At 40.9% G+C, this 22,481-nt stretch overlaps 8 protein-coding genes across 10 annotated transcripts; 1 reads left to right on the plus strand and 7 right to left on the minus strand.

Moving 5' to 3' along the window:
- Positions 1-125: 125 nt before the first annotated feature.
- Positions 126-3,009, minus strand: LOC6498178 (UDP-glycosyltransferase UGT5). The gene is made up of 3 exons (XM_001962200.4): positions 2,874-3,009; positions 1,249-2,084; positions 126-1,130 (listed from the first exon to the last, which is right to left on the minus strand). Exons 2-3 carry the CDS (start codon positions 1,959-1,961, stop codon positions 212-214), a joined length of 1,632 nt encoding a protein of 543 aa, XP_001962236.1. The 5' UTR covers positions 1,962-2,084; positions 2,874-3,009; the 3' UTR covers positions 126-211.
- Positions 3,010-3,711: 702 nt separating this feature from the next.
- On the minus strand, positions 3,712-5,527 carry LOC6498177 (UDP-glycosyltransferase UGT5). Its single transcript, XM_001962199.4, has 2 exons — positions 4,760-5,527; positions 3,712-4,696 (listed from the first exon to the last, which is right to left on the minus strand). The coding sequence occupies exons 1-2, from the start codon at positions 5,476-5,478 to the stop codon at positions 3,787-3,789; spliced, it is 1,629 nt and encodes a 542-aa protein (XP_001962235.2). The 5' UTR covers positions 5,479-5,527; the 3' UTR covers positions 3,712-3,786.
- A 2,371-nt stretch (positions 5,528-7,898) lies between these two features.
- On the minus strand, positions 7,899-9,673 carry LOC26515374 (UDP-glycosyltransferase UGT5). Its single transcript, XM_014906941.3, has 2 exons — positions 8,920-9,673; positions 7,899-8,860 (listed from the first exon to the last, which is right to left on the minus strand). The coding sequence occupies exons 1-2, from the start codon at positions 9,615-9,617 to the stop codon at positions 7,942-7,944; spliced, it is 1,617 nt and encodes a 538-aa protein (XP_014762427.1). The 5' UTR covers positions 9,618-9,673; the 3' UTR covers positions 7,899-7,941.
- Positions 9,674-10,255: 582 nt separating this feature from the next.
- LOC6498176 (UDP-glucosyltransferase 2) lies at positions 10,256-12,051 on the minus strand. The gene is made up of 2 exons (XM_001962198.4): positions 11,320-12,051; positions 10,256-11,262 (listed from the first exon to the last, which is right to left on the minus strand). Exons 1-2 carry the CDS (start codon positions 12,000-12,002, stop codon positions 10,329-10,331), a joined length of 1,617 nt encoding a protein of 538 aa, XP_001962234.3. The 5' UTR covers positions 12,003-12,051; the 3' UTR covers positions 10,256-10,328.
- A 251-nt stretch (positions 12,052-12,302) lies between these two features.
- LOC6498175 (UDP-glucosyltransferase 2) lies at positions 12,303-14,271 on the minus strand. Its single transcript, XM_001962197.3, has 2 exons — positions 13,388-14,271; positions 12,303-13,328 (listed from the first exon to the last, which is right to left on the minus strand). The coding sequence occupies exons 1-2, from the start codon at positions 14,083-14,085 to the stop codon at positions 12,413-12,415; spliced, it is 1,614 nt and encodes a 537-aa protein (XP_001962233.1). The 5' UTR covers positions 14,086-14,271; the 3' UTR covers positions 12,303-12,412.
- A 511-nt stretch (positions 14,272-14,782) lies between these two features.
- LOC6498174 (UDP-glycosyltransferase UGT5) lies at positions 14,783-16,499 on the minus strand. Its single transcript, XM_001962196.4, has one exon. It carries the CDS (start codon positions 16,461-16,463, stop codon positions 14,877-14,879), a length of 1,587 nt encoding a protein of 528 aa, XP_001962232.1. The 5' UTR covers positions 16,464-16,499; the 3' UTR covers positions 14,783-14,876.
- A 438-nt stretch (positions 16,500-16,937) lies between these two features.
- Positions 16,938-19,046, minus strand: LOC6498173 (cytochrome b5-related protein). Of its 3 annotated transcripts, none has more exons than XM_001962195.4 (5): positions 18,952-19,046; positions 18,742-18,839; positions 18,344-18,674; positions 17,905-18,287; positions 16,938-17,840 (listed from the first exon to the last, which is right to left on the minus strand). In XM_001962195.4, exons 2-5 carry the CDS (start codon positions 18,834-18,836, stop codon positions 17,327-17,329), a joined length of 1,323 nt encoding a protein of 440 aa, XP_001962231.1. In that variant the 5' UTR covers positions 18,837-18,839; positions 18,952-19,046; the 3' UTR covers positions 16,938-17,326. The 3 variants fall into 3 exon arrangements, with proteins under 3 accessions (XP_001962231.1, XP_014762024.1, XP_032307612.1); XM_014906538.2 differs by having other exon boundaries at positions 18,948-19,045; XM_032451721.2 differs by having other exon boundaries at positions 18,896-19,045.
- Positions 19,047-19,795: 749 nt separating this feature from the next.
- LOC6497367 (cytochrome b5-related protein) lies at positions 19,796-21,649 on the plus strand. Its single transcript, XM_001962194.4, has 3 exons — positions 19,796-20,301; positions 20,641-21,023; positions 21,084-21,649. The coding sequence occupies exons 1-3, from the start codon at positions 19,888-19,890 to the stop codon at positions 21,595-21,597; spliced, it is 1,311 nt and encodes a 436-aa protein (XP_001962230.1). The 5' UTR covers positions 19,796-19,887; the 3' UTR covers positions 21,598-21,649.
- Positions 21,650-22,481: the final 832 nt, after the last annotated feature.

A 22,481-nucleotide genomic window follows, 5' to 3' on the forward strand; every position in this document is an offset into this window, starting at 1 on the left:
CACCTTCTTATCGGATTTACTTTTTCAAAATGCGCGATAATGTTGCTACTATACTACTGAATCGATAAGACACCAAAAAAAGCTTGGGTTGGGTTAGAAAGCTTCCATAATAAAACTCAAAAAAATGCATTTTTTAGCTTTTATTATATTTTTTTTTATTTTTTTTGTTGTATAATTTAAAAGTACAATTCGCATAAATTAACCATATCGTCTACTGCTTCTTCACCTTCTTCTTCTGAGTAGTTTTGTTCGATTTTCCAAACAACTTCCGCCACACAAACTTCCAAAACAGCTTGCTTACCACAAAGATAATGTAAAGTATCAGTCCTGTCAGGACATAGATGTCCAGATTATTGCTGGAAATGAAAGTCATTTTCACCAAAGGACTCTGCATGTGAGGAGCTCCATGGTGACGAATGACGTACTCCGTCCAGTAGACCACCGACTCCTGGGCAGTCATAGGACGATCGCGGTAGAGCTGGGAGAAGGCCTTTAGTTTCTGGGCGTACTTGGGATTTTCGATGAGCTCCTTAATGGTCGCCTTGAACTCCTCCACCTCCAGAGTGTTCAATTCCAATTTCAAACCGTATCCACTTTCCTCCACCTTATCCGCATTTGCGGGCTGATCGGCGAAAACAGGAAGAGCGAGCATAGGCACTCCATGGTACTGGGCTTCGGAGACGCCTCCTTTGCCGGCGTGGGTGATGAAAAGCTTGAGTTTGGGATGGGCCAGGATGTCGTCCTGGGGCAGCCACTTCTTGTACAGAATGTTTGCTGATTTTCCGGGCACATTGTCCAGGTCGTCCCACTTCCAGATCACCTGCTGCTTTAATTTGCTCAGTCCCTTGAAAATGGTCTTCACCACTTCGGGCTTGATGAAATCGCCCTTCAAGTTCGATCCCAAACTGAAGAGGATGGCTCCATTCTTGGCCTTGTCCAGAAACTCCTTGATGTCCTCGGGCAGGGGATCGGGCTTGCTCTTCACTTGGATGCCGCCGACTTCGATTATTCCCGGCACATTGGGACGGATGGGACCCTCACTGATTCCGTGGCCATTGCAGAAGGCCAGGGAGACGTTCTTTTGGGCTTCTTCGAAACTGGGCATAGTCTTGTCATTGCCCCAAAGACGTCTGAAAATACAAGTTGGGTAAGGTTAGCCACTATCTTCCAGCTGATAGGCGATAAACAGTGTTACGGCCTAATCTATAACCTGATAATATATTTTACTTTCTTGCTACTAGTACTTACTTGTAGAATTTCTTGTACTTGTGGTCCAAGACCAAACCCAGTCCGTTGAAGCCAATAGTGCTCACGAAGTTCTTGAGGCGTTGCTGGAAATTCATGGTTGCTCCCGGGGCCAGAGAAATGGACATTTGTGGAACGCTGGACAGCTCGGGGTTGCCCAGGAACGAGTTGACCATGAGCATGGGTGGACCGGACCAGGAAATAATCACCGGGCAGTTGAATCGGGCTCCCAGGGCCACCTGGTACGAGTTGAAGAAGAAGCCGACAAACACCACGTCGAACTTGTTGCCTTTGTTCAGGTAGAGCTCCTGGAAACGGGGATCCTCCAGGACATCTACCTGCTTATCGATGAGCAGACTCAGAGAGTTGAATATGTTCGAAAAGGTGTTCCAGATTGATGGCTTCTGTTTGGCCATATCAGCCATTCCTTCGTTCAGGATCTTTTCGCTCTGAGGGTCGAGGGGCACTACGATGTGCTTGATGCTCTTGTGGGTCACTTTGGGCGGCAGGCTGGACACGACGGTTATGTTGTGCCCCTTCTCGGCCAGCGCCTTCATCACAGACATGTGCACTATCAGGTGGGAGGGACTGTGACTGGTAAAGACGCCCAGGATGTTGGCTCCGTCACTGCCCTGGGGCATCGACTGGAGGGCCAGGAAGGCGACCAGAAGGCCGCCCAAACTGCAGCCGAACCATGTGCTTCGGTTGGGTGTCATGACTAGCTCCGTTTGCTTTGAAGACCAAGTGGCAACTGATTGTGATACTAGCCGGCACTGGCTATCTTATATACAAAGTCCGTGCTGCGATAACAGACTGATAAGATTCTTCGATCGTTTAATCTGCAAAATTTACACGTATTTAGTGTGGGAATCTATTTCAATACACATAGCTTCACTAAAATCATTTTATTTCACTAGAAGTTGTGTAATTGCTTTCTTAAATAAATTTGCAGTTCCACAAAAATCAAACAGTTTTTATTTGCAATTAATATTGAAGTGTTTTAGGGGTTTCTTTGTAATGTTGAATTGGTTTGTTACCACTTTTTATAGTATTTTAGTAATACTAGGTGCTATACTTGAATCTTTTCATTTTACAAACTTTTCTCTCTTTTGGGAACTATTGCAAAATTGTTCTTTCTTGTTTAGTTGTGTAATTTTATTCTAAAACAAGTTTGTTGACCCTACAAAACACTTAATATATTTATAGATAAAACACAAGTAGATAAAATTAAATGCAATTTACAAGATACCCTACATTTATTTGGTTCTTATTAATTTTTTAATTGTATATATAACAAAGAAAAATTTTATATAAATCTGTGGAAATTAAGTGACTATAAACTTCCTTCATGCATTTGTAAAATTTCATCTAAGCTTATTTCAAAGACTTATGTTTATTTAAAAGATTTCACCAAGTTCCTCAGATTTCGTAAACACTAGATTTGAGAAAAACCGGAAACCAAGTTGTTAGTTTTGAGATTCAAAATAAACAAGACCACAGGCCTTGTAAATTGCACTGCCAATGTCAACGTAGAGGTTAACAATTATCCATTTAATTGGCACTCTCACTTGATGACACCCACAAAACAAACTATACCTATTTATGTACTACGAATATATTCAAAATACCTCGTCTATATAGAGATATAGAAACAACGAATATGACAACCATTAAATAATAGAAAACAAATTTGAAAAACAATACGCGTTCGGCACGCGTTGCCTCGGAACTGTTTCTGAGTATTGCGAACTGAGAATTGAATGCGATTCGGATTGAAATAGCCCCACGCAAAGATACTGCCAGAGAGAGAGATACAGGGAGAATTTTAGAATCGGAGAGAATGAGATACTTCTATAAATAATCGTTGGGAGGGAATTGGAGGAGCAACCTGTTGAGTTGTTCTAGGTTCTGGGATCATCAATGTTGTTGGTGTAGCTTTTAATTGCCGGGTTGTGTAAGGAATATGTCATCTATATAATATGTATTTAGTAAATACTATTGTATTTTGTAAATACTATTCAAAAATTACAAATCATTGATAATTAAATGATAAATGGGTTTTATTCAGTTATTAGTATTTATAGTGTTTCACTCATAGGATTATTTTATGAATTTTAAGTAGATAGTAGTAGTATTAAAGTAAGTAAGTAGTAGTATTAAATATATTTATTTCTGTTTTATTTTTCTTTTTGAAGTATGGGTGGATCATATTTATATGGCAATTACTGTACTGTATTATATGCTCTGTACATGCTCTTTCTCAATAGAGTTAATGTCAAGGCTGTTGATTAATTTAATGTACTCTCTCGCTCACCCGGAGAGCAATGAATCTTAATCAGTTGAAGCCTCTGTATTCTACAAGTCATGCTTTCCAGCAAAGTTTTTATCTCTGTCCCTGTCTGGTCGTTGTTATCAGTCAGCTTCGGTCATTCTCTGTTTATTTTTAAAGATTAAAAAATATTCAAATATTTCATTAGCTTGTTTATTTACATTTTTAACCAGTTCTATACAATAAAAGTAACATAATCATACATAACTTATTTAGTTCTGCTTAAGCTTAGTTTTCTGAGTATTTTTGGCCACAAATTTGCGCCAAATGAACAGCCAAAAGATTTTGTTGATCTTAACCAGGATGTACAGGACCAAAATCGCCAGAATATAGATATCGTAATTGTTGCTGGCCATGAAACCCATCTTCACCAAAGGACTCTGCATGTGCGGAGCTCCATGGTGACGGATCACGTACTCCGTCCAGTAGACCACCGACTCCTGGGCACTCATGGGACGATCGCGGTAGAGCTGGGAAAAGGCCTTCAGTTTCTGGGCGTACTTGGGATTTTCGGTGATCTCCTTAATGGCCTCCTTGAATTCCTCAACTTGCATGGAGTTCAAGTCCAGGCTGAGACCATATCCACTGAGGGCCAACTTGTCGGCGTTTCCAGGCTGATCGCCGAAGACAGGAAGAGCCAGCATTGGGACTCCGTGGTACTGGGCTTCGGAGACTCCCCCTTTACCGGCGTGGGTGATGAAGAGCTTGATATTGGGATGGGCCAGGATGTCGTCCTGGGGCAGCCACTTCTTATACAGAATATTGGAAGCTTTTCCGGGAGTCTTCTCCAGATCTTCCCACTTCCAGATCACCTGCTGTTTAATGCTGCTCAGAGCCTTGAAGATTGTGCTCACCACATCGGGCTTGATGTGTTCGCCCTTCAGGTTTGAGCCCAAACTGAAAAGAACAGCTCCGTTCTTGGCCTTGTCCAGGAACTCCTTGATGTCCTGAGGCAGAGGATCGGGCTTGTTCTTTATCTGAATGCCACCCACTTCTACGACAGCCGGAACATTGGCCCGAATGGGACCCTCACTTATGGCATGGCTATTACAAAAGACCAAGGATACGTTCTGTTTGGCCTCCTCATAGCTGGGCATCGACTTGTCACTTCCCCAAACACGACTAAAAAAATAAAATAATTATTATCTCTGATGGCAAAAGAGTAGAAAAAAACGTAGTACTTACTTGTAAAAATGCTTATATTTAATTTCCAAGTAGGCATCAAGGGCATCGAAGCTCAGTGTGCTCACGAAATTCTGTATCCTTTGCTGGAAGGTCATGACTTCTCCCTGAGCAACTCCGATCTGCATTTGAGGAACTGTGGATAGCTCAGGGTTGCCCAGGAACTTGTTAACCCAGAGCATTGGGGCTCCGGACCAGCAAATAATAACCGGAGCATTAAATCTGGCACCCAGACCCACCAAGTACGAGTTTACGAAAAATCCAGCAAAGACCACATCGAACTTGTTGTCCTTGTTCTGATGGAGCTCTTGGAAGCGCGGGTGCTCGAGGAGCTCCACCTGCTTCTCAACCATCATGGACATCGAACCCACCATAACTTTCATGGTGGTCCAAATGGAGCCCTTCTCTTTGGCCATTCCACTAATGCCGGAATTGAGGAGCTTCTCCTCCTCGGGGGTGATCAATGGCACCACGATTTGTTTAATGTTTTTGTGGGTCACCTTCGGCACAATTGTGGAAATTGTCGTCACATTGTGTCCCTTTTCGGCCAGGGCCTTCATGACGGACATGTGTACTATTAGATGGGACGGACCGTGTCCTGGAAACACGCCCAGGATATTGGCTCCCTCGGCTTCCTGGTTCATGGTCTGGAGGACCAGGACCAGGACAGCCAAAAGACTACCAAGGCTGCAGCCGAGCCAGGTGCTTCTACTTTGTGTCATGATGAGCTCTGTTCACGATCGAGTCTAAAAACAAACTGAATGAAAAGTTCGGCAATGAGAGCTATCTTATAGGCACTCCATCGCTGCGATAACAGACTGATAAGGCTACTGAATACTACAAACCTTTTATGTGCACTATCATGTATGTTTGCAAAATGTCCGGCTAACTTAAACTTATTAATTTCATGTGAAATTCAAATTTCACATTTTTCACAAATAATTATCAAAATGTTGGAATGAATACGAGAGTTCTTCAAAAGTCATTAGACAAGGCATTATGAATCATTGGGGAAAATATATACAAGTTTTGTGTTGTTCTAGGTCTCGTAAAATAATAACCGGTTTGGACAACACTTTTTATAAAATGCACTAAAGCAAACGCATTTATTAATAGACATTTCTTACTGCTGCCATATGGGTGCTATATACGAAAGGCCATAAATCCAGTGTTTTCGGCAAAAGGTTGGGACTTTTGGCTACTTTTTAGGGAATACTCGTAAATTTTCGTTGATCGTTGAATTTTTAGCAAAAATATGGCAATTTCATTTGAATAAATTGGTGCCCAGAGCCTTGTTGACCAAGTTATGACCATAGTGGCTAAAATATAATATTTTAAGATACGTTTTTTCGAATATTTAGGACATTGCGTGTCAGATTGGAAAAAGGAATACCGTTTACGATTCAGGGTTCTAACTGCCTTCAATTTGCATTAAAATATCTCGAAAATCGATAACTTCAATTTTTGATCGATTTTTGGCCAAAATCATGATGTTACCCCTTTGAAAATTTTCGAAAATGGGGTCAGATTTTAGTTGGTGAGGTTTTGATGCAGAATTATTCAACTCGAAGAACTAAGATCGGGAAGGTTCGTTCGTTGATCGGATAATTTTTAGCAAAAATATGGCAATTTCCCTTCAAAAAATTGGTGCCCAGAGCCTTGTTGACCAAGTTAAGATTATAATGGCTAAAATATCAACTTTTGGGATACATTTTTTTGAATATTTAGGACATTTTGTGTCGGATTGGGAAAAGGAATACCGTTTCCGATTCAGGGTTCTAATAGCCTTCAATCTGCATTAAAATATCTCGAAAATCGATAAATAAAATTTTTGATCGATTTTTGGCCAAAATCATGATGTTACCCCTTTGAAAATTTTCGAAAATGGGGTCAGATTTTAGTTGGTGAGGTTTTGATGCAGAATTATTCTACTCGAAGATCTAAGATCGGGAAGGTATAACATTCGTTAATCGGCCAATTGTTAGCAAAAATATGGCAATTTCCCTTCAATAAATTGGTCCCAGAGCCTTGTTGACCAAGTTAAGATTATAATGGCTAAAATATCAACTTTTGGGATACATTTTTTTGAATATTTAGGACATTTTGTGTCGGATTGGGAAAAGGAATACCGTTTCCGATTCAGGGTTCTAATTGCCTTCAATCTGCATTAAAATATCTCGAAAATCGATAAATAAAATTTTTGATCGATTTTTGGCCAAAATCATGATGTTACCCCTTTGAAAATTTTCGAAAATGGGGTCAGATTTTAGTTGGTGAGGTTTTGATGCAGAATTATTCAACTCGAAGAACTAAGATCGGGAAGGTATAACATTCGTTGATCGGATAATTTTTAGCAATAATATGACAATTTCCCTTCAAAAAATTGGTGCCCAGAGCCTTGTTGACCAAGTTAAGATTATAATGGCTAAATTATCAACTTTTGGGATACATTTTTTGGAATATTTAGGACATTTCGTGTCGGATTTGAAAAAGGAATACCGTTTACGATTCAGGGTTCTAACTGCCTTCAATTTGCATTAAAATATCTCGAAAGTCGATAACTTAAATTTTTGATCGATTTTTGGCCAAAATCATGATGTTACCCCTTTGAAAATTTTCGAAAATGGGGTCAGATTTTAGTTGGTGAGGTTTTGATGCAGAATTATTCTACTCGAAGATCTAAGATCGGGAAGGTATAACATTCGTTAATCGGCCAATTGTTAGCAAAAATATGGCAATTTCCCTTCAATAAATTGGTCCCAGAGCCTTGTTGACCAAGTTAAGATTATAATGGCTAAAATATCAACTTTTGGGATACATTTTTTTGAATATTTAGGACATTTTGTGTCGGATTGGGAAAAGGAATACCGTTTCCGATTCAGGGTTCTAATTGCCTTCAATCTGCATTAAAATATCTCGAAAATCGATAAATAAAATTTTTGATCGATTTTTGGCCAAAATCATGATGTTACCCCTTTGAAAATTTTCGAAAAAGGGGTCCGATTTTAGTTGGTGAGGTTTTAATGCAGAATTATTCTACTCGGAGATCTAAGATCGTGAAGGTATAACATTCGTTGATCGGATATTTATTAACCAAGTTATGACTAATTCCCTGAAATTAATCAACGTTTCAACAAAGCTTTTTTATTTTATTCATAAATATAATTATTTTTATTATTTTATGACTACTCTCGTTTCTTTTGATTATTTTGAGAATCTATTTTCGGCTCTCCAAACACTTTACGCCACACAAATTTCCAAAAAATCTTGTTAACCACAAATAATATGTAGAGGACTACTAAAGCCAGGATATAGATATCCAGATTATTGCTAGCCACGAACCCCATTTTAACCAAAGAACTCTGCATGTGGGGAGCTCCACGGTGACGAATGACGTACTCCGTCCAGTAGACCACCGACTCTTGGGCACTCAAAGGACGATCGCTGTAGAGCTGGGAGAAGGTCTTCGCCTTCTGGGTGTACTTGGGATTTTCGATGATCTCCTTAATGGCTGCCTTAAACTGTTTTTCCTTTAGAATGGCCAGTTCCAACCGCAAACCATAACCATTCTCAACAAGTTTATCAGCAGTTCCTGGCTGGTCGGCGAAGACAGGAAGGGCCAACATAGGGACTCCATGAAACAAAGCTTCAGACACTCCTCCTTTGCCCGCATGAGTAATAAAAAGTTTGACATTGGGATGGGCTAGGATATCGTCCTGTGGTAGCCAATTCTTGTACAGAATGTTTGCCGATTTTCCAGGTACTTTTTCGATATCTTCCCATTTCCAGATTACTTGCTGCTTAATGCTGCTAAGAGCCTTGAAAATTGTGGTCACTATTTCAGGGGGTATGTGTTCACCTTTCAGATTGGATCCTAAGCTAAAAAGTACTGCTCCATAATTGGCCATGTCCAGGAACTCCTTGATGTCCTTGGGCAGGGGATCTGGCTTGGATTTAATCTGTATTCCACCAATTTCAATGACAGCCGGAACATTAGGGCGAATGGGTCCTTCGCTGAGGGAGTGGCCATTGAAAAAGGCCAGAGAAACGTTTTGTTTGGCCTCCTCGAAGCTGGGCATTGAAGGATCTATGCCCCAAAGACGACTGTAATAATTACACCATAAAATATATATCCTCCATACTTGCTATTCAAATATACTTACTCATAAAACAGCTGATTTTTGCGATTCAAGTAAATGTTAAACATGGAGAAACCAATGTTGCTGGCCAAGTTATGCAAACGTTTCTTGAAATTCATGGGCTGTCCTGGGGCCACTGCTACATGCATTTGGGGAACACTAGACAGTTCGGGATTTCCCAGGAGCTCGTTTACCAAGGGCATAGGAGGACCACACCAGGACATGATCACTGGACAATTAAACCTGGCTCCCAGAGCCACCTGATACGTGTTGAAAAAGAATCCAAAGAAAACCACATCGAACTTGTTGTCCTTGTTGAGGTAAAGCTCCTTAAAACGAGGGTCCTCCAGCACCTCTACTTGCTTGTACATTAAAATAGATTGAGATTTCGATGCAGAGTTCATCATGCTCAAAAAGGATTGTTTTGTTTTCACCATTCCTGACATTCCCTCGTCCAGGACTTTCTCATCCTCGGCACTCAAAGGAACCACAATGTGTTTGATGTTTTCGTGAGTAACTTTCGGGGGCATCGAGGATAAAACGGTGACATTATGGCCCCTTTCGGCTAGAGTTCTCATAATGGACATGTGGACTATGAGATGGGATGGACTGTGGCTAGTGAAGACGCCTAGGATATTCGATCCATTGCTTTCTTTGGGCATCGACTGGATGATCACAAAGGCTACCAAAATGGCGCCAAAACTTGTTAAAAGTTGTACCATGACTAGTTAGTTGCACCCTTGTCAGACTTAAACTGATAAATGTTTGGCACACTAGTTGATACTGTGTTGATACCAATTATAAACAAAGGCCGCCGAATCTTATCAAACTGATAAGACTCCCTTTATAGGCTAATCACTTTGTACGTGTTTCCCACGACCTGAATTTCAAAATGTTTGGGCTTGACTAAGTCATTTTTTAGTTCGCTATGCACAAACTTTAATTTATTAGAAATATTTTTCTGCTATTATATCATCTTTTTTTTCACAGCCACTATTATCTTCACACTCTGATGATCGTAATATTACTATAATTTGAATCCAAATCACAATGCTTCCAATACTTGAAACCCTGAGTGAGAATTGTACTAATATTTATTTAAGAGAAATATTAAGAGTGTTTTACATACTCATGAGTTATTTTTAGTATTTGTTAACCGGCATTTGAAGAGTGCTATAAATATTTGTTTATACAACAAAAAACATTCGTATCGTCCATTAAGATAATATTTTGTTAAATCTGATTCTAATTGCTTGACCCTTTTAAATGGCTTTGTACAAGCCTCTACTCTAGGGTTAATCTTGAAATCTTCGGTTAAAGTACGTTCTAATAACAAAGTCTGGCATACAAACTCAATTCATAAATTATGAAAACAATATTTTTATTTCCTAAATTAGTTAAAAATTGCATTTGCTACTAAAGAGCCTTAAAAATCAATTATGTTTAAGCTTGTCTACTTTCTGTTGATTATTTTTTCCATGAAAGACTCTAGAAACCTTGCGAAATACCCATTTAAATATAGCCAAAATGGTAAGAGAGGCAACCACTCCGAGGAAGAGAATTATTCCATAAACATCAATGTTATTACGAGCTACAAAATCCATTTGAATAAGGGGACTCTGGAGGTGATAGGCTCCCTGATGACGTAGAACATATTCTGTCCAGTAAACTACCGATTGGCGAGCAGTTAGGGGGCGATCCCTGTACAGAGAGGAGAATTTACCAATAGCCTTTCTATACGTAGGATTTTCCATCACATCCAGAACAGTCTTTTCGAAATCTTCCTCTGTTAGAGTATGAACATCCAGCCATCTACCAAACCCAGACTTTGCCAGGATTTCCGAATTGGATGGCTGGTCGCCAAAGAGTGGCAATGCCACCATCGGAACTCCATAGAACTGGGCCTCTGCCACGCTTCCTTTTCCAGCGTGGGTTATAAATAGCTTCGTATTGGGGTGGGCCAAGATATCGTCCTGGGGCAGCCACTTCCCAAAGTAAATGTTTGAAGCATTTCCCGGCGTATCATCCAAGTCATGCCACTTCCAAATGACTCGCTGGGTCAGCTTGGACAGAACTTTGTGAATAATCTCAATCACTTGGGGACTAAAGGTATTGGTATCCACGTTGCTTCCCAGACTGAAAAATATAGCTCCATCCCTGGCATTGTCCAGGAACTCTGCTATGTCCTTAGGCAGAGGATCTGGCTGTTCCTTGACCTGAATTCCACCGATTTCAATGGACTGAGGGACTACAGGTCGAATGGGTCCTTCACTGGGAGCATGATAGTTGTAGAAGAGCAGGGAAATACGACGTTTCATTTCGGAGTAAGTTGGAAAATCAGGATCCGACTCATTGCCAAAGGCACGGCTAAAAGAATTGTTAAACTTAAGTTTTATTTTATGGATAAATATTTTTAAAACTTACACGTAATACTGGTTCATTTTGTAGGCCATCACTTCATTGAAAATACTCGAGAAAGTGTACTTCAAAAAGTTTGTCAATCTCAGGCCAAACCCCATCGTCTTTTGACCTGGCTCTAGTCCGACAGTCATGGTGGGAACATAGGCAGGATCGGCTATATTCCCTACCACAAAGTCAGCAAACAGCATTGGAATTCTCACCCAGGTTAGTATTACCGGGCAGTTAAGCTTGGCTCCAATGCCCAGTTGGAAATCGTTGGCCAACATGCCCAGAATCACCAAATCAAACTTGGTTTGCGGCTTTTCATAGAGATTCCTGAGATTGGGATGCATAAGGAACTCGTATTGGCCTTCGATTTGAAATTCCGACTGTAGAATTGTTAACACCATGCTTTTCCACAGGGACTGCTTTCTTTGAGAGGCTTTGGCCACATGATCCTTAATGTCTTGAATACGTTTCGGAGTGCGCGGTGCCAGGATAATGGTGATGTTTTCGTGTGCCTTCATTTTGGGCATTGCTGTTAGAACCACTGTGATGTTGTGGCTCCGATCCGCTAGAGCTTTCATCACCGCCATGTTGACGATGGTATGTGAGGGACTATGAGCTCCAAAGACTCCCAAAATATTGGCAGCCCTGATCCCCGGGCACTCCACTCCCAGCAATAATAGTAGTAGAATAAATTTCATTGTAAACGTGATCTCTGGTTGCTCTCCTCTAATCGACTGAGTTTTGTAAAACGTAATCTTCGGAATTTATATTTCTGTTACATACTATACAGTTTGTTAGGGTTTTGTTGCATTATAGCTGCGTGACAGTGACAAGGCAGTTTTTGAAGAAGAAAAACAGAGTTTATCACTTTTAGATTAAATTTATATTTAGTCTCTTTAAGAGAAGTAGTCTGGGAATAGCTTCTCGCTGAGAGTTCAAGTGTGAAAATTTGATAATTATAAATAAGTACTCGTTATTACCATAACTTTCTTTAAATATCAGTGTTGTTTATGTAACTTTGTTCATTGTTTTATTATAAGTATAAATCAGTCGTACAGAGAGTATATTAAGTAAGAATATTTCCTTATAGTGTTTCAAAGAATTATATCTAATCGGTCTTTGATTTATTTGATTTTGTAAAGCATTTCAATACCTTTCGAAACACCCACCGCACTATGACCAGAAATATGAGGAAAGAAATCAAGTTGACTAACAAAACCACTCCATACACGTCGATGTTGTTTCGAGCTACAAAATCCAAATGAATTTCTGGACTCTGGAGATGATAGGCTCCCTGATGACGCAGAACATACTCCGTCCAATAAATTACTGATTGACGAGCTGTAAGCGGACGATCCCTGTACAAGGAGGAGAATTTTCCAATAGCCTCTCGGTAGGTTGGGTTCTCCAGCACATCCTTGATAGTCGATTCCAGCTCATCCTCTGTCAGGGTAAGAATTTCCAGCCATCTTCCAAATCCGGCAGTGGTCAGGATCTCAGCATTTCCCTGCTGATCAGCAAAAAGTGGCAATGCCACCATTGGAACTCCATGGAACTGTGACTCCGCCACGCCTCCTTTGCCCGCATGGGTAATAAATAGTTTTGTATTGGGATGCGCCAGGATATCGTCCTGGGGCAGCCAGTTGCCAAAGTAAATGTTGGAAGCATTGCCCGGCTTGTTGTTCAAATCCTGCCACTTCCAAATTACCCGCTGGGGCAGCTTGGACAAAACCTTATAGATAATCTCAAACACTTTGGGACTAAAGGTATTGGTGTCCACGTTAGTGCCCAGACTGAAGAAAATGGCTCCATCTGTGGCATTTCCCAGGAACTCTGCTATGTCCTTGGGCAGAGGATCTGGCTGTTCCTTAACCTGAATTCCACCGATTTCAATGGACTGAGGAACCACAGGGCGAATGGGTCCTTCACTGGGAGCATGATAGTTGTAGAAGAGTAGGGAAACACGTCGTTTCACTTCAGCATAAGTTGGAAAATCAGGATCGGATTCATTTCCAAAAGCTCGCCTGTGAGTAAATCAATACAATCAATAAATTTGGACTAAAAATATTTGCCAAGTACTTACTCATAAAACTCATTCATCTTGTAGTTCATGAGGACGTTCAATAATTTCAGAAATGAGTGCTTAAAAAAGTTTAGCAATCGTTGGCCAAATCTCATGGTGATTTGTCCTGGTTCCAGGGCCACATTCAAACTAGGAACAAAGGCCGGATCGGCAACATTTCCCACGATGGAATCTAGTATTTGGATCGGAACACCCACCCATGTCATAATCACCGGACACTTTAGCTTTGCTGCCACGCCCAGTTGAAAATCATTGCCCATCATTCCCAGAAATACCAGATCGAATTTTGTATGTGGATTTTCGTAGATCTCCTTGAAATTTGGATGAACTGCGAACTCGTATTGCGCTTCAAACTGGTCACCAGACTTCACTATTGCCTTAAAAAATGTTGTCCAAATGCTTGGTTTCTCGGCAGTTATTTGGGACATATATTCCTTAATGTATTTTTCGCGTTCGGGAGTGGGTGGCGCCAGGACGACGGTGATGTTTTCATGCGCCTTGAGTTTGGGTTTCATTTGGGTCACCACGGTGATGTTGTGACCCCGATCCGCCAAAGTCTTCATCATAGCCATGTGCACAATAACATGCGAGGGGCTATGGGAGCCGAAAATTCCCAATATATTAGCTCCATCGCAACTGGGAGCTTCCATACTCAGGAGTATGGTAAAAAGTAGCACAATTCCCGTGAATTTTTTCATTTTAAACGTTCTATACCAGCGGAATATGAAGTAACGACTAAGTTACGACCCCCAAATGGCATGCCTTTTTATATGTTTATCTCGGTGGATGAACACCGCTTTAAAAACAATCGGCGGTAGTATAATGTGTTTGGCTTTTGCCTCGCCGCAATGACTCGGCGGAGCGATCGGGGAAGACTAGCTATATACAGCTGATAATGTCTAGTAACACACTGACCGGTGTTTGAAGTGTGCCTAGTCTGAAGCGGGACCCTTAGTCATGGTTAGAGGCCTTTTAATAAAACGCTTACTTATCAACAAACAAAATAGTGCCCGTATATAATCACGTTTTTTATTATCTATTGTACTAATAAATACGGTACACTAGTAGCTAGTGTTGCTTGAGGAGTATTTTGACCTATATGTATACCTGCTTTTGATTATTAACTTTAGAATTTTAAATTATATTACTTTGTTTCTATATGACTGAATTTATAGACAGGCCAATGACGAAACAGTTGCGTCATTTCATTTTACCAGTATCGTTCAAACGATTGTTTATAATCTCCCGATAAAGAAGGGTCAGTCAGACGATAAGAAAGTGTTGGTTACACCACTTGAATAAAATATCAAGTAATGGTGATGGTTCATTGTCCAAATCCTGCAAAAGAAAAGTTTCAAAATTCTGCAAAACCCCCTTAAAAAAAGCAACCAACTGTTTTAATAATTTAATGAAAATTTATTTGGTTCTTTTTAAATTCATTGAGTTTTGTTACAAAATAACTGTAGAAATACCATAATACTAAATTAAATTACGGTTTCTTCTGCTTTTTGGACTTATTGGAAGTGCACTTAGACTTGCTGCAGAGTTTGTTCCAAACAAATTTCACAACGAGTCTCAGCAGAAGGATAACCAGGACTAGAATGGCAATTATAAGAGCGTGCACATCAATGTTGTTGAGTTCAATGAAGTTCATGTGCACCACAGGACTTTGCAGGTGGCGAGCTCCCTTGTGTCTCAGGACGTACTCCGTCCAGTACACAACCGCTTGCTTGGCGCTGAAAGGACGATCGCGATACAAGGCAGAGAATTTACCAACGGCCTCTTCGTATTTCTTGTTCTCCAGGACTTCGTTGAGGGCCTTGCTCAGACTTTCCTCTGTTATGGAGAGGAGGTCCAAAGCCAAACCATATCCTGATTTCTCCATAGCCTGGGCATTACTGATCTGATCTCCAAAAATGGGCAGAGCTACCATGGGTACTCCGTGATACTGGGCCTCCGTAATGCCACCCTTGCCGGCATGAGTGATGAAGAGTTTGGTATTGGGGTGGGCCAGGATATCGTCCTGGGGCAGCCACTTCTTGTACAAAATGTTTGGCGAACTGCCAGGTGTATTTTTCGGATCCTCCCATTTCCAAATAACATTCAGTTTTAGTCCCGAAAGCACCTTGAAAATACTCTGAACAATTTCGGGCTTGATGGAGGAGCTCTTGACATTGCTTCCCAGGGAAAGTAGAATTGCTCCCTGGGTGGATTTCGAAAGAAACTCATCGATGTCCTTCGGCAGAGGGCTGGGCTTGTCCTTGACTTGAATGCCACCAATCTCCACCATGGCCGGAACCAGAGGCCTAATGGGTCCTTCGCTGATCAAATGAGCATTGACGAAAGCCAAAGAAATATTCTTTTTAGCTTCACTGAGACTGGGAAGACTCTTGTCGTTTCCAAACTTTTCCTCGTAAATTCGTTCCGACTTAGAAAGCAGGGCACTCATCATGTACTTTAGGAAGAGATGCTTAGCCAGATTTTCGGCTCGTTTCAGGAAACCCATGGGAGGGGTGGCCGTGGTGCCGATATTGGGAACATACGACACCTCTGTGGGATTTCCAGTGAACTCATCGATGGCCAACATGGGGGCATTCATCCAGTCGATAATCACGGGCACCTTCAGTTTAGCCGCCACACCCAACTGGAACTCGTTGAGGAAATATCCCATAATCATCAGATCGAACTTGGTGTCATAAATCTGCTGGAATTGAGGATGTGAGAGTAGATCCGCCTGGGAATTGATCATCACATCCATGCCATTCATCAGGCGATTCAGTGTGCTTATAATGGAGTTCCTTTGCGAGGCCATCTCCGACATTTGATTTTCAATAACCTTCTCCTGTTCATCGGTCACTGGTATCACAATCACATGGATGTCTTTGTGGGTAACCTTGGGCGGCAGCATGGACACCACGGTGACATTATGACCCGCCTCGGCTAGGGTCTTGGCCACTGACATGTGAATGATCAGGTGGGAGGGACTGTGACTGCTGAACAGTCCCAAAATATTGGCTCCATTCGAGGAGGCTATCAAAATAGCCAACAGCAAAATTACGGGGCGAGCCACCAACATTTTGGACTTCGCGGCTTTCGTTTCAAAAGAGTACTGAAGGGAACCTGTTCACAACCCAGCTATTTATTGTGTCTAGCTTATCAATTCTCTTAGATTATACAATAAATACTCTTATCTTAATGCTCTTTAACGCCTGACTCGACTCTTTCGTCAGAAGTATTGATATTTCGAACAGGTAGCTGGCAACAGGATTACCTTTTTTAAGAATCTTGATAAGAATACTAGAGTTGAAATTTTAGTGGCTTGAAAAATATAGGTATTTTTATTTAAAAATGTATTTTGAGTATCCTATATTTGGTTAACAATTTTATCAAAAAATTATTATATATCATTACACTATATTTATATTTCTTTGTTTAATGTTAAGGTATATTGAATTCTCTTATTCTGTGACTCTCTCGACCTTAATTGTTGATTCGATTAAGCCCCTAAGTTTCCCCTACAGCTGGTCATAATGACTAAGCAATATTAGTCAATTCACTCACTTCGTTTATTAACTGAACTATACATAATATTTCATCATGAACTATCACCTCCAATTTTTTTTCAATTTTTTAAATGCAAATGAAGCTGAGAAATGTTTGTAGCCACTTAATAGGCTGATAAAGCAAGACGTAAACTTCAAGATATCATAACAAACACAATAAAAAACCGGAAACTGTTTAAATAAAGCTTTTGACCGTTAAAAACAATAAAGAGAGTAATCTAAAAAAGATCTTTCTTAAGATATAAGAGAAAGAAATAGTGAAGAGACTTTGGTTTAATTAATTTACAAATAATTAAAGGAAGGAAATGTGTTAAGTTCCTACTAAAAGGTATTAATTAATTCCCAATATCATTTATTTCTTTTCTATGAAGACCGATTATTTCATTTTTTTGGAACCAGGTGGTAGTGGATTTCTCTCGATTCTCAACAACTGCTGATTTTGACCCTTGATGTGACCCCAGTGATTAATTTCCCTTAATTCAGTGTCGAATTCCTTCATTGTTTGATTTAATTCCGGGTAGAGGTGCTTGAGAGCTCCATGATCCAAAGTGGGAAATAGGTGATGGAGAGCATGTTCTCCAAAGTGGGTTAGAACCAACAAGTCAGACCACTTGATGTCACTGCGATCGATGATGGTGTCCAGTTGGTAGAGACCCCAATCGATGTCCTGGCGCTGGGCGTCGCCATCGTGAAGAATTTGAGGATCGTGGTGAGCTGCTGTCAGGCCAATAAAACCAAAAATAAAGCTGCCAATAGCCACTACAGTTTGCCAGTTCAGGAATGAAGTTTTGAGGCCAACATCCGTGGTTAAATAAAGGAAAACAGGCAAACTAAGTGGCAAGAGATCGTCCCAGTACATAATGTTCTTCTTGGTCAGGGAGAGGAATATCCTAAAACACAAAGGTGTGATTAATTATAGTAATGACGGATAACATATTGATTAAAGAAACTCACCGTATTAGAATTTGAGCATGAAACAGGCCTGTATAAACTATGGGAGAAATTATTATGGAAATCCAACGTTGGACTTTGGTGGCATATTGACGACCCGGAAGCCAACACATGAAAGGTTCAAACATTGACATTTCCAGGTCATGTAGAGAGTTGGAATAAACATGATGGGAGAGGGCATGAGACACTCGCCAGCTCCTAAAGTTCATCAAGGAGAGATTAAAGGCGTACATCCGCCAACTGTCCCTCTGATGGAAGTAGTTGTGGGTGGAAGTGGCCACCCAACAAAGAGCCAAGCCCGCCAGGGCCAGGACAACCAAAGAATCCAATACAGTTCCAATCCAGCTCAACACAAAAAATGAAATTATTAAAAACAGATGCAGGAACTAAAAAGAATTCAATATTTAATAAATACACAAAATATAATGAAACTAAAACCCACCTCAGTTTTCTTCGAAGGCTTATAGTTTAATTTCCTTAGCTTTTCTCGAACTCTTCTCTTCAGAGTCATATAGAAGCCATTTTCTTTCAGTGTAAATTTATAATTTCTTGGTTTGGAGGCCTCACGAACTTCGAACTTGCTGAGCATATTCCGGGCATGCTCCTCAATGTGATGCGACTCGAAGGGCTCTGTGATATCCGTGCCCCGGGTGCATTCAATCCAAAAGGCACCGCCCGGATGCCTTTTGGCGAAATCTGTCAAGTCATAAAGCTTATCATTGATACGCCAAAGACCTTCGGCCTCGTCATCTGCATTTTTCCCCTTCAGCCAACTGAGCGATTTAATTTTTGTTTTAAATTATAGCTCTAAGTGGTATTGTTTCTGATTTATATCCATACCTTTCGCCAGTAATGGGCTGGTACTTTCGATAGCTGGGATAAGTTCGAGATATTCCTGACACCTTCCAGTCTTCGGGTTCTATATTTGGTGCCATTATCTGTACAGGAAACATAAGTTATTCTCTCTATATAAAATCATAAATGTTCAAAACACCTTAATCGTCTCAGATAATTGGCTTATAGACTTTCAAGTTCAACCTTTATACCTACTAGTTGGTGGGTTTTATTTAAAACCGGTCACTGGAATCGGATCCGGCCAATTCAAACCGCAGAGTTTGTTTACGTAGCGCCTACTGAACTTTTATTTGGAGCGCAGCTCGACTTTTGTCTTTATTTGATACTACTCGTACTATCAATTAGAAAAGCTCAGTTCCGAGAGCATTGGGTTAATCAAAAGCTTTTCTCTCTCAATGGCTCTCATGTCTTATCGAGGGTCCAATGAAAATGGTATAGTATAAACATGGTATCCAAATCCATGTTAGGGGGTACAGGGTCCTTTAGACTATAGACTTCTTAATGAAGCATTAAAAATAACACAATTAACTTTTAGAATCTTACCCTATAAAACGTATACTATTCAAGTAGTAAAATTGATATAAAATCGACTTGCAGTTTATTAAATTTCACAATTTTAATAATTTATTTTTGCTTTCTATTAATATAATTAAAGTTATACTTTTTTGTGCAGTGTCATAAAGTTTATAATAAAACCTAGACTATTGTCAGACGTTTCAAGATTTAATAAACAAACAAAAAATCATAAAAAAAATTATTCGTTGACCCTTTTGTCACCAAGATAGTCCACACTTTAATTGGGGGGCGCGGACATGCCCACCCTGTGTTCGCAGATAACGTTTAGAAAAAATCTAAAGAATATAAAAAATTAAAAATAAACAGACGTAATAGCTTAAAAGCAACTGTGCCCCCGCAGCTCTCCTTTACTGATAAGAAAATAAAATGTCTCGGACGAATCCTTATCAAATGGAAACGTTTCGTTTGTAAATCGAAATCGATTTCGGCTTATATAATCTGTTCAACATAAAATCCCCCGGCGAATGGAGATAGCATTCAGTTAGTCGCGGGAATCGCTGCCCGAAGGTTGCTCTGTCGGTTAAGGACGAAACAGGATCGCAAGGACTCTACACAATGGTGATCGAGGAGTGGAAGAAAAGTGGCATTGCCACCAAGTTCCCAACATATCGCAACTCGGCCCTGATCACCACCCACAGTTGGCAGAAGGGCAAACGCCAGGACGATCGGGCCGAAGGACTCTGGAGGATATACGATGGCATCTATGACTTCACCGATTTCATTGACAAGCATCCTGGCGGTACTTTTTGGATTCGGGAAACCAAAGGCACCGACATAACCGAAGCCTTTGAGGCCCACCATCTGACGACAGCCCCCCAGAAGATGATTTCGAAATACTGGGTGCGGGAAGCCGCGGAGCCAAGGATATACACCTTGACCCTGGAGGAGGGAGGATTCTACAAGACCCTCAAGGAACGGGTTCGCGAAACCCTCAAGACCGTCGATAAGCGACCGAAAAGGAAGAGTGATGTGAGTGGAAACTAAATTAAAAAATAATTTATATGAAATTAAGATGATTAGAGGCCCATATAATATTTCATATCAATTATTTTCAACTTATCAGTTACATATTTTCAAGTGAAGCGCCCCAAGCTGCGTAAAATAATCTAAGTATTTCACGTGTCGGAGTGATTACAGAAATTTGAAATTATAAAATCATTGATATGTCAATCAGAGTGGAGGGTAAAATGTGCTATAATCATATGAGAGATAAGAGGTTTATAAATGTAAACTTTTATTTATGAAATAGGTCTTTCAGAATCATTACTTTTTCTTCTTTATCCACAACATAATGAAATTTAATTTCAGTTCATCCACTATGGCCTGATCATTGCACTCTACCTGTTCGCCATTGCCAGTGCCAAGTTCAACAGCATCCTGGCCCTCGTCCTCGCTGGAGTGTCCTTGTGCTGGACGGTGATTGTCTCCCATAACTACTTCCATCGTCGGGATAACTGGCAGATGTATGCCTTCAATCTGGGCCTCATGAACTTTGCCGCCTGGAGGGTCTCACATGCTCTATCCCATCACATCTATCCCAATTCCTACTTCGATCTGGAGCTGTCGATGTTCGAGCCTCTGCTGTGCTGGATACCCAATCCGAATATCAAGAGCAAGGCTCTGCGGTATGTGTCCTGGGTGACAGAGCCGGTGGCCTATGCCCTGGCGTTCTTTATACAGATAGGCACACGGTGAGTGACTGATCGTAGATTAGTGGAAGTACTATAGCCTAATCAACTGGATCTTTGCAGTATTTTCTATTCGCTGCGCCACACAAACATCATGTACTGGCACGACCTGCTGCCCCTCACCATTCCGGCTGCCGTCTATCTGGGCACGGGGGGATCTCTGGGCGTGTGGGTCTGCATACGCACTTGGCTGGCAATGACGTCCATCGCCAGTTTCAGCTTCTGTGTGATTGGCCTGAATGCCGCCCATCACGACCCGGAAATCTATCACGAGGGCGACACTAACCGCGAGGATCGCGACTGGGGTCTCTTCCAGGTGGATACGATTATTGATCGCGGAGATCTCAAATGGTCGCAGTTCCTGGTGCTCACACACTTCGGTGACCACATCCTGCATCATCTTTTCCCCACTCTGGATCATGGCCTTCTGCCGGCTTTGTATCCTGTTCTCTACCAGACCCTGGACGAGTTCAAAGGTCACTTAAGGGAGTGCAATCACATTGAACACATTATTGGCCAACATAAGCAACTGCTTCGCACAGAGCCTAATCCCAGGGCTCCAGGAGCGGGAAAATAGGGTTAAGTTGTTCAGGGGGTCAAGATCAATAAAAAAATTTATATTTACTTCATATATTTACAAAATATTTCAAAACGAAATGTAACCTTTTGGCTTTAATTTCTTACTGGGATTTTTTATTGTCGGATTTTCCAACAGGGGATAACAGGGATCGAAGGGGACCCAGGAAAATTTGAAAAAATGCGATCCCAAAATCTGTTTTCAGGTTTTGATGCAGTTTCATGGAGAATCGATCTAGAAATCGTTAAAGGCACTCCGCTTGAATATCGGATGGGTTTTGCCCAAGATACAGCTTTCGCAGTGGGCCATATATCCGTTTTCAGCGGGTTGCCCTTCTTTCGAAGGGGATAGCCCAGAAAAATTTGAAAAAATGTGATCCCAAAATTTATTTCCAGGTTTTGATGCAGTTTTACAGAGAATCAATCTAGAAATCGTTTAAGGTACTCCGCTTGGAAATCGGATGGGTGTTGGCCAAGATACAGCTTCCGCAGTGGGCCATATATCCGTTTTCATCGGGTTGCCAACTTTCGAAGGGGTCAGCCCAGAAAATATTGAAAAAATTTTATCCCAAAATTTTTTTCCAGGTTTTGATGTAGTTTCATGGAGAATCGATCTAGAAATCGTTAAAGGCACTCCGATTGAATATCGGATGGGTTTTGCCCAAGATACAGCTTTCGCAGTGGGCCATATATCCGTTTTCAGCGGGTTGCCCATCTTTCGAAGGGGATAGCCCAGAAAAATTTGAAAAAATGTGATCCCAAAATTTATTTCCAGGTTTTGATGCAGTTTTACAGAGAATCGATCTAGAAATCGTTTAAGGTACTCCACTTGGAAATCGGATGGATTTTAGCCAAGATACAGCTTCCGCAGTGGGCCATATATCC

This window comes from Drosophila ananassae, chromosome 3R (genome assembly GCF_017639315.1).
Source record: "Drosophila ananassae strain 14024-0371.13 chromosome 3R, ASM1763931v2, whole genome shotgun sequence".
NCBI lineage: Eukaryota > Metazoa > Arthropoda > Insecta > Diptera > Drosophilidae > Drosophila > Drosophila ananassae.